The 10,974-nt window shown below is 41.6% G+C and overlaps 2 protein-coding genes across 4 annotated transcripts; one reads left to right on the top strand and one right to left on the bottom strand.

Annotated features, from left to right (window-relative positions):
* The first annotated feature begins 598 nt into the window (after nt 1–598).
* Nucleotides 599–4,395, top strand: LOC135522386 (c-Myc-binding protein-like). 3 transcript variants are annotated; one of them, XM_064948584.1, is made up of 5 exons: nt 599–709; nt 3,302–3,374; nt 3,469–3,517; nt 3,827–3,956; nt 4,069–4,395. In XM_064948584.1, the coding sequence occupies exons 1-5, from the start codon at nt 695–697 to the stop codon at nt 4,111–4,113; spliced, it is 312 nt and encodes a 103-aa protein (XP_064804656.1). In that variant the 5' UTR covers nt 599–694; the 3' UTR covers nt 4,114–4,395. The 3 variants fall into 3 exon arrangements, with proteins under 3 accessions (XP_064804656.1, XP_064804657.1, XP_064804655.1); XM_064948585.1 differs by lacking the exon at nt 599–709 and adding an exon at nt 1,006–1,224; XM_064948583.1 differs by lacking the exon at nt 599–709 and having other exon boundaries at nt 2,011–3,374.
* An 868-nt stretch (nt 4,396–5,263) lies between these two features.
* LOC135522383 (gap junction alpha-9 protein-like) lies at nt 5,264–10,934 on the bottom strand. Its single transcript, XM_064948575.1, has 2 exons — nt 7,571–10,934; nt 5,264–6,787 (listed from the first exon to the last, which is right to left on the bottom strand). The coding sequence occupies exons 1-2, from the start codon at nt 7,678–7,680 to the stop codon at nt 5,278–5,280; spliced, it is 1,620 nt and encodes a 539-aa protein (XP_064804647.1). The 5' UTR covers nt 7,681–10,934; the 3' UTR covers nt 5,264–5,277.
* Between the last annotated feature and the right edge of the window lie 40 nt (nt 10,935–10,974).

The following is a 10,974-nucleotide window of genomic DNA, read 5'->3' as shown; positions in this document are numbered from 1 at the left end:
CTCTCCTTCCAGTTCTCTGCTGCCAATGACTGGAACGAACTGAAAATATCTCTGAAGATAGAGACTCTTACCTCCCTCACTAGCTTTAAGCACCAGCTGTCAGAGCAGCTCACAGATCACTGCATCTGTAAACAGCCCTTCCAAATACCTCATCCCCATACTGTATTTATTTATTTATCTTGCTCCTTTGCACCCCAGTATCTCTACTTGCACATTCATCTTCTGCACACCCTACCATTCCAGTGTTTAATTGCTATATTGTAATTACTTCGCCACCATGGCCTATTTATTGCCTTACCTCTCTTATCCTACCTCATTTGCACATGCTGCATATATATTTTTCTACTGTATTATTGATTGTATGTTTGTTTATTCCTGTGTAACTCTGTGTTGTTGTATGTGTCGAACTGCTTTGCTTTATCTTGGCCAGGTCGCAGCTGCAAATAAGAACTTGTTCTCAACGAGTCTACCTCGTTTAAATAAAGGTGAAATTCATCAAATAAAAAGTGAAAACTGTCTGTGTGAAGCCTACAAAATCACCAGCAGAGGGCAGAAAAAGACAGTACAGAAAGTATTTCAATAAACTACCCCTCTAAGCCCGAGCGTGCTTGTGTTGACGTCAAGGCAAACCTCTGTTGCAGGCAGTGAGTCGTAAGAACGTTAGTTAGCAGTAAAGTTTAACGTTAACTTCATAATGGCACACTACAGAGTAAGTGGACTACATAATAATGTTTTACATTGGCGTGAGTAACGATGTAGTGTGTAAAATACAACAATGGCATTGTAAAACAACCAGGAGAGCTTAAAGTTTTCCCACGCGTTAAGTGTGCTAATTTAACCCTTTACACATTTGCTAGGTAGCGGACTGAACTCCAATCCATGGTGAAGGAATTTTCTGATGAATTTCACCAACTGAGTGGAGCCGAGACCAGGCTTTGTGGAATGTAGTCTCAACTACATCGATTCGCTCAAGGTCTATATATATATATATATATATGAAACGCCCACCGTGTACCTATGTTTGTCCTCTGTAGTTGCGTGACTTTCTTTGTGTGCTAAAATCATACTTTTTCAATAAACGGTAATCAAATACCACAGGTAAAGTCAGTCAGTTTCCAAACCCACAGTCACAACATCGCGAGACTTCCAAGAAAGCTTGCGAAACAGACCAAACCGGGCAGGTCGGGGTTTGGGATGTAAATGAGATGAGTGAAAATGTTTTCGGTAGTTAATTTTCTTGAAATCTAAAGGCACAAGCTAGATTCGAGACAATATCTTAAGTAGTTGAACATGTTATTAGTCCAATTTCGTGAAAGTTACAAACTGGCACGTTTTCATTTTCGTCAAAAACAACATATCAAAGGCCTGCCTTTGGGTTTGATGGGCTGCACATGCGCAGTTCAGCGTGAGACGACCGTTCGACCCGACAACGTATTTCTACGCATGCGCTAACATCACGGTGAAGTCGCCTACAGTGTGATGGAGATTTCAATTGACCGAGCAGTTTTAGCTTATCTTCATATTGTACTGCCTTTGGGGTAAAATTGATACCACCACGGACTGTTTCCTTGTTGAGATTCAATTAGCACATGCGCATTTGCGATGAGTGCCCATCTTAGAGCAATGCGCAAACACTCGGTTGTTGTATTTGAATGAACGTATATTGAAAAGTATGCATTTAAAGCAAACAAAGCCACGCTAACATGAGTACAAGTTTTATAATTTAAAGTATTGACCTTGGGCGAATCGATGTAGTCTGAGCTAGATTACCACAAAGCCTGTTCTCGGCGACACTCAGTTGGTGAAGTTAATCAGAAACAAACTTCACCATGGAGTTTAGTCCATTACTGGCTGGCTAACTTAACCTGTAGCTAGATAGTTTATTACCGAGGTACAATATTCAGTTTGGATGTTTTTTTTGTTTTTTTTTTCAGTACCCAGTAAGGAAGGCTATAATATTTATAGCAATCATACTAGTCCCATTTATGCTTGAATTAGGTTCCTTGGTGGAATCATTAATTAGAAATTACTGGACAGGTGAAAGCTGTGTGATGAAGCCCTTGAGTTCACCTGTTCAACCCTGTTTTTTTAACAGTGATTACATCATGGGAGGTATGAATGCACAGGGTCTTGTTCCTTCCCTTTCTTGGGAAAAATGGTGCCAGCAAACATCTAGCAGCATCATGGATGAACTAGCTAATTACTGAACCCTAAATAAATTGGAAGTAAAAAATCAAATCACATTTTTTTGATCACATACACATGTTTACCAGATGTTAATGTGAGTGTAGCGAAATGTTTGTGCTTCTAGTTCCGACAATGCAGTAATATCTAACAAATTCACAACAAGTACCTTATACACACAAATGTAAAGGGATGAGTAGAATATGTACATATAAATATATGGATGAGTGATGGTGTGCAGCATAAGCAAGATGCTGTAGATGGTATAGAATTCAGTATATACATATGAGATTAGTAATGTAGGATATGTGAACATTATTAAAGTGGTGTTATTTAAAGTGACTAGTGATACCTTTATAAAGTCAATTTATTTAAGTGGCCAGAGATTTGATTCTGTATGTTGGCAGCAGCCTCTCCGTGTTAGTGATGGCTGTTTAACAGTCAGATGACCTTGAGATAGAAGCTGTTTTTCAGTCTCATGGTCCCAGCTTTGATGCACCTGTACTGGCCTCGCCTTCTGGATGATAGCTGGGTGAACAGGCAGTGGCTCGTTTGGTTGTTGTCCTTGATGATCTGTTTGGCCTTCCTGTGACATCGGGTGGTGTAGGTGTTCTGGAGGGCAGGTAGTTTACCCCCGGTGATGTGTTGTGCAGACTGCACTACCTTCTGGGGAGCCTTGCGGTTGAGGGCGGTTCAATTGCCATACCAGGCAGTGATACAGGCCGACAGGATGCTCTCGATTGTGCATCTGTAGAAGTTTGTGAGTGTTTTAGATGACAAGCCAAATTTCTTCAGCCTCCTGAGGTTGAAGAGGCACTGTTGCGCCTTCTTCACCACGCTGTCTGTGTGGGTGGACCATTTCAGTTTGTCAGTGATGTGTACGCAGAGGAACTTATCTTTCCACCTTCCTTAACTACTGTCCCGTTGATGTGGACAGGGGTGTGCTCCCTCTGCTGTTTCCTGTAGTCCACGATCATCTCCTTTGTTTTGTTGACATTGAGTGAGAGGTTATTTTCCTGACACCACACTCCGAGGACCCTCACCTCCTCGATATAGACCGTCTTGTTGTTAATCAGGTAATCAAGTATCATTTGTCTCAATGCCAATGTGTCTACAGGCTTCAGAGTCCAAACGAGAGCAGTTTCAAAGATACCTGGAGAAGGCTGGTGTCCTTGACAGCCTCACCAGTGGTGTGTTTATTTCAAATATTTCATTAACTTTAATTGTTAATTTTATTTGACCTACGCAAATTACCAAAACGGCTTGTGCCTTTCCTTATTACAGTGCTGTTGGCATTGTATGAAGAGACGGAGAAACCCAACAATGCGCTTGAGTATCCTTTTAAAAATGTTTGCTCTGTTTTTGTAATGAATATTTCCTACATAATGTAGACATGTATAGCTATGTTTTTGGAAGGTGTTGAAACTCCACTGAAGCCCCTCCTCACATTCAGTCTGACCTTTCTGTTGCCTTTAGTGGTATAGCAACCTGACGTACTCACACAGATGACAGAACAAGTGTTGACTGTCACAGCTCATGATGGGATGCTTCTCTAAAATATTACTCATTTTCAATGACAATAAGGTTGAGAATGAGTTGAATTCCTCCCTCAGCACACTGCAATTTCTTTAATAAGTTCCAGTTTCCTCAAGCAGCACTTGGGTGTGGCTGGCCAGGAGTTTGCAGACACTGAGGCACTCCAGCAGGACCTAAGAGACATGAGGCAGAGGTGTGAGCTGCTGGCCGAGGAGAACAAAGACCTCAAGAACAGGGTAGGCCTGCCTATGATTATTTTTCATTGAGTGTGATGATCTGTACATGGTAGGCTTGAACTTTTCAAAACGAACAAAATAATTGAATCTCTGTTTTTACACACTTCCTTAGCTTCAACGCTATGAGCCTACACAAGAGGATGGAGCTGCCGACTAGGATGTGCCTCGGCTTTATTGAAGTAATTTTGTTAGAAACTCAGATTTTTATGGCAAGTCGAAACCAACAACTGGAGGCGAGGGATTTTATTCACCTCTGTTATTTTTTTTTCTACTAAGTTTAAGTATTTAACTTAATTTGTATATTTGATATATTGAAATATAATAGCTTTTGTCCTTTGACTGTCTCCCCCTCATAAAAGCAAACCCCCTTTTCTGCTTTCAGTGTACTTATCCTACTGTACACCAATGCTTTGTATCTAGTAAACAAACATTAACGTAATGGGTGTTTTCCTTTTTAATCACGTTCACATATTTGTTACAATATAGACATCTTACCTCATGATATCACTTTTGTACTGTGTGCACACAGAGGCTCTGCTGGCATTACTTGAAATGCATAAGAAACTGAAATACCCCACAACCCTTAAAAGAAGAGCTGTGCCTAAAAGAACATGGAGGGCCATTGTAACCGTCTGAAATGGTTTTACGATGTTCGTATGGACATACAGTAGTTAATGCAAAATAAAAAACCAAGATATACACTTTTATAAATAGGAAATTAGGTCATTCTTTCATGCAATATACATCATTTAGTCTACATACTCTATTTTCAGTGGTCAAAAGCAGCCCAATTCTGATCTTTTTCCACTAATTGGTCTTTTGATCAATCAGATCTTTTCATATCAGATATTTTTCAGAGCTGATATGATTGGTCAAAAGACCAATTAGTGAAACAAAATTCTGAATTGGGCTTGCCATAAACAATGGTGTTTAAAATGAACTGAAACCTACAGAAAGCATTAACGGTGTCACTGCTATGTGATCTGTACTGTTCCATTGTTTTTCTCTCTTAGCCACAACACATTTTAAAAGCAGGTCACCACACCCAATGTTTGATCTACTGTGTCTTACGTCATCACAAAGCATGACAGAGGCTTTGAAGCTGGTGAATACAAAAATAAACTACCACATAGAGATCAACAGAAACAGAGGTGACATCTTATAAAACACATCTATCCATTTTGCTGGACTACTGCAACAGATTTCCCTCCAAAGCAGTTCGCACAATGTCACAACTCATGTCATGTTCTTCTGATCCCTGTGTTTGAAATAAAGTATTTTTTTGTCTGAGGGACAAGCGATAAGGTTTTACTCTTAGCATTCAGACTTGTAAGTCTGTAGGGGCTCGCCTACTACTTGCGTTGCTTGTGGATGATGGTCGGCGATTGGAAGAGGGTGTTCTCGGACTGTGCTGTGACCCTGAACTTGAGTCCCCCAGTGAGTCTGGGGTGGAGGGACGCATTTTGGGTTCCGATTTCGACGCAGTCCGGGCTTGGTACCCACCACTGGCCTTAGCACCCCCATAAGAATCTGTGTCTGAGCTTTTGCCCTCCACCACTGTGGAACAATTTGAGGGAGCGTTGACCCTCCATGTTTTCCTTCCGGTGCCTACTAGCAATGTCGGGCAGGAGGAGGCGTGAGATGCATCCCTTGGGCGCCTGGGAGAGTCTGGGCTCCCCCTCTTCTCTTCCTCGCTGTGAGGGGGAAGGTGTGCAGACTCCTCTGGCTCCTGCTTTGGCGGGGTCACTGAGTCACAGGGCGGTGAACGGCTGTCACTGCTGGTGTTATTGGAGTTGGAGTTGTGCTCCGTCGGGCTATGTGCAGCATCTTTGAGTTCTTCCACACTCCTTTTACCAGCCAGTTCACCCTGAACAGGGAGGAAGGCAGAGGGGTTGATAAGGGAGGGGTAGGTGTGACCCTCCTGGGCCCGCTCCAGTAGGAGGTTGTAGCCACTGGGCGCGGAGGCCATGGTGGGATTGCAGCCGGAGGAAGCAATGCCTGTCTGATGCACCACGGAGTCTTTCTTGGTTTTGCTTGAGTAGAAGTCGTCAAGCTCGTCTTGCAGGTGTGGATAGTAATCCAGGATGCCCTTCTTGACCTTCTTGTAGCCCAGGTGCATGATCTCCAAGATGTTTAGGAAGAGGGAGACTACAGCGATGCATTGCATAAAGACCATGAAGACACTCTTCTCTGTGGGCCGGGAAACAAAGCAGTCCACCGCGTTGGGGCAAGGCTCACGCTCGCACTTGAAGAGAGGGGCGAGCTGGAAGCCATAGAGGATGTACTGGCCCGTTATAAAACCTACCTCCACGGCGGAGCGGGTAATGATGTGGGCCACGTAGGTGCGCAGCAGGGACCCCGACAGCGGAGCCTTGTTGAGCTTGCCTTGCTCCAGCTGCCTCACCTCTCGCTCAATCGTTTTCCGAGCAGCCACCATGTCCACGTCCACCAGCTCCAGCTCGCGACGTAGCAGGACCTTCTTTTTCTGCCGCTCCTTCTCCAGGGCTCGGAGGCGGTAGAGAGCATGGCCCATGTACACCAGTGAGGGCGATGAGACAAAGATGACCTGAAGGACCCAGAAGCGGATGAGGGAGATGGGGAAAGCCAGGTCGTAGCAGACGTTCCGGCACCCGGGCTGCTCCGTGTTGCAGATGAAGTCGGCCTGCTCATCGTTCCACACGTCCTCGGCCGCCACACCCAACACCAGCATGCGGAAGATGAATAGGATGGTGAGCCAGATTTTTCCCACCATAGTGGAGTGGATATGCACCTCCTCCAATATCCCCCCTAGGAAATTCCAATCCCCCATCTTTACACGGGCATCGTTGTGTCTGTGAGTAGGAGGCAGAGAGAGGATCGAGGCAATTTTGTCATTTAAAGAGGCTATATGGAACTTTTGCCTTTTTGGATGGTTCTTGAGCCCAAGGCCCCTCAATGGACAGAAATATTGCTCAGAAATTCTAATTGGACATAAAGGGGCATTCCTCCCCAATAATGAGCAAAAGCATTGTTTTTTTGTGAAATACAACATTTATTCATATTAATATCTATATATAAACCATTCAACCAACTTTCAAGCCACAATTTGGTGTGTAACAATAAGCAACTGAACTTTCTTACACTAGTATCTTCAAAAATACATCATAAAAAGTACATGTAAATGTTATTTTCTATGCAGTTTGTTTTAAAACCTGTATTTCATTAACAAATACTCTATGAAAAATATATTATTCCAGAGACTATTTTAATCCCACAAAGGTTGATTTACCAATTAAAATAATGCCTCAGTCCTTTCATATCAATAAATACAATTTAAAACTAAACTTGGTTAAGTCATTGACATATAAATAATGAATTGTAACATACCTTTATCAGGGGAAAAAAAGGCAATGTACATCGAAGACAGCTGTAAATTTACAATGAATATGGAGCATCACATATTTGTAAAGCAGATATCAAAATGTATGAATAAGCAAGCCGTCGATTATCATGTTTATTATTTGCCTCTCTTGCTCCTTTCAGTAGTCCTGTTTTGCCAAAAATAAAGCCATTCCCCTCGGTGATTTAACTTATAAACAATGAGAGAAATCAATGAGAGAGTCATTTCCATTTACCTTGCAGCAGCATGGACAGACTGCCGGTGATTTGAATCCCCACGGGTCATCCAGCCGCGATGAGGCCACCAAAAAGCTTTAAAAGAAAATCGTTTGTGCCCCCTCCACATCTGTCGATGCGCATCACCTGAACTTCTGTGACCCAAATTTTACCAGGGTTTCCAGTGCCGACAGTACACCACATATGACTGAACAGTTGAGACAGCTGCCAGTGCCAGATTCTGGTCAGTCAGCGAGATAAAATCAATAATCAGAGTTCTACCAATACAGTACAAGATAAATCATAGCCACACAGCAATAGTTTCAGCCTATTCATGCTTGCCATTTATTGATTCAGGGTTATAGGTTAGTTAAATAATGTCCTTAATTAAAAAGAAACAGTGGAATTACCTTGGTTGAAAAGATATTTGGCTTCTCCTAAAGGACTAGCTGAACTTAAATTTCAACAGTCCAGTGTGGCTTGAATGTATAGCTAGGAATATAAGAGTGAAGCATGGAAAGCTGTTGTACTGGACAGACGGCCTACTTATTAGGTTTCCTCTTGTCTGCCGTCTGTAGATTCTAAAGGCTATACGCCATAGCCCCCGTGAGAGATGTTTGGTGCAGTTTATCTGATGTTTGATGATCAAGGTAAACATAGGCAATGTGATGGGAGTTTGTTTTGAAATCAGTTACTGGTTCTGGTGTCCCTCCCAAACAACATAACGCTATGGGACTGTGCCACAACTCGTTCAGATCTATAGTTTTTTACTCTTGTAATGCAATCAATGGGTCATGTCCGATTTCATACTCTGGTGCTTCCTCTCTGTAATTAAGTTGTCTCTGGCAGTTGACACAATATTTGTATTAATTTACAAGAAATCGATTACTCTGGCTTGTTGCAATTGAAGTCAGTCAATTCAGGAAGTGAGTTGAATTTAAAATCAGAACATTTGACAACTTTTGACATAAATAGCTTCTCCATTTCAGTTTATTGAGAAGTAGTGGAAAAGAGATTCCCTTTTTCATTGAATTGGAATATCAGTGTACTCCTAAATTGACTGCCTCAATTCAAATTGAGCCTAAACCTGATTACCACAGATGTTAAGGGTATATTCAAAACTTTGTCTGCTTTTTTTTGTCCAGGAGTTGGCATAATCCTGGGTCCTGTAACTTGACCTGAAATCAGTTACAAAAGTGTTTATAAATCAGTTACAAAATGAAATGCAGTTCTGATCATTGTAGCCTACATATAGTGTCATGTGATGGCCAGAAAACACAACTTTCTTTGTGGTTTTCCTTGAACCAGATCATACTATCATTATTTCCAAAGGAATGGATTGTCGATGAGATTTTGATAATCGACTTTGGTCAATGCACTGTGCAGTTACATGGGTCTGTCATTTTGCCTATCAACAAGTAGACTAACACCAATAGGAGTTTGCCAATCTGTGTGATGTGCAATTGATGTCTATTAGGGATGGGTGTGAGTACTTGATTAAAAGTTTATATTCTATTACTAATAATCAAATTCCTGTACACTGAATTTAGAAATGCAACATGTCAAGTGTTGGTCCCATGCTTCATGAGCTGAAATAAAAGATCTCAGAAAATTTCCGTACGCACAAAAAAGCTTATTTCTCTCACATTTTGTGCAGGCATTTTTTTTACATCCTTGTTTGTGAGCATTTCTCATTTTTCACAATAATCCATCCACCTGACAGATGTGGCATATTAAGCTGTATGAGGTGCACTTTGTGCTGGGGACAATAAAAGGCCACTCTAAAATGTGCAGTTTTGTCACACAACACAATGCCACAGATGTCTGAAGTTTTGAGGAAGTGTGCAATTGGCATGCTGACAGCAGGATTGTCCATCAGTGCTGTTGCCAGAGAATGTAATTTTAATTTCTTTACCATAAGCCACTTCAACTTCATTTTAGAGAATCTGGCAGTATGTCCAACCAGCCTCACAACCACAGGCCACTTGTTACCACGCTAGCCCAGGACCCCCACATCCGGCTTCTTCACCTGCGGGATTGTCTTGAGACCAGCCACCCGGAAAGCTGATGAAACTGAGGAGTATTTACATCTGTAATAAAGCCCTTTTGTGGGGGAGAAACCCCATTTTGATTGGCTGGTCCTGGCTCTCCAGTGGGTGGGGCTAGCTCCCATTTTTGTTCTGTATATTTAGCCAGTTAAATTTATAAGCAATGCCACAATTTCAAGCTCTGTTTATAGTTTGTGGAGTGTATCAAGTGCAGTGAAAATACATGACGCTTTCTTTTCAGTTGTGTTTCAGAACAACCAGTAATTGGAACAACCAATTGCATACAGGATACATTTTCCCGTCAAACCCGTTTAATTTAAAACTAATATAAGCTTACTGAAAATAACTTCATGAGAGTACTAGAACACATTCTTTCAAATGCAATCCCTAATGTCTATCTGGAACACTTTCCAGCTTTCCAAAGCACCTCCCACTCATTCATTTTAAATGTGGCTAAAGAATCAATTACATATATCTACTGGCCCAAATCCAAACATTTTCTACTAGTATCTCCCCATGATGAGTAAACCAGATTGTCATGCTCTAACTAATGACCTGCACAAAAGGGAAAATGTGAAAATATTGGTTCTCAGTAGAAAACCTTAACCCCAAATCCTGGGTGGATTATTGCTGAGCAGATGGTGTGCCAGTCTGGTTCTGCTTTACTACAGGAGCTAACATTGTTCAATCTCAAACAGACTGGTACCCAATATAGACTGACTATACCATTCACCTGAGAACCCTGTGTACTGCCCTGAAATGGTCTCTCTTTAGAATTTTGGTCAAATCATTTGGCAACAAGAGGGGGGATTGATTCACTTTCCAAATGAGTCGGGTTCAAATACATTTATAGTCAGGGATTCACGTTAGGTGAACCTTGTTTGAGGATTTTATTTAGCCTATTTTCCAGCAGTTTGTTGAATTTAAGAACCAATATTTATGACAACTTGTCCATTACTAATTTATCAGTACTTTCTGAAGTTCATTATCCTTCTTAACCAATGGTTTAAGTGTCCACAAAGCAGACTAGCAAGCACACAATTAAATAATGGCACTGTATTGATGTTCCGGGTCTGGAACTATGGAATGTTCCACATAAACTGGCTAGAGTGGTGGCTGTCATTGGGGTACGATCAATTGTCTTTTTTGAAGCCACTGTTAGCTAATAATAGAAGCGTGGCACCCTAGGTCAGGTCAGACATCAGTCAAGCAAATATTCTGCTCCGTACCCATTCACTAACCCCCATGTCTGGCTTGCTATAGACCAGATGAATTAAGATATGTTTTACCAAGATGAACTATTTGTCGTATAACACCAAATAGAGTTTACACAAGAAAAAAAACTCATAATCCAATCATTTTCACAGAGATCAGAT

The sequence above is a fragment of the Oncorhynchus masou genome, chromosome 30, assembly GCF_036934945.1.
Source record: "Oncorhynchus masou masou isolate Uvic2021 chromosome 30, UVic_Omas_1.1, whole genome shotgun sequence".
Taxonomy (NCBI): Eukaryota; Metazoa; Chordata; class Actinopteri; order Salmoniformes; family Salmonidae; genus Oncorhynchus; species Oncorhynchus masou.
The sequence above is the reverse complement of the archived record's forward strand: the minus strand, read 5'-3'. Positions and strand labels throughout refer to the sequence as shown.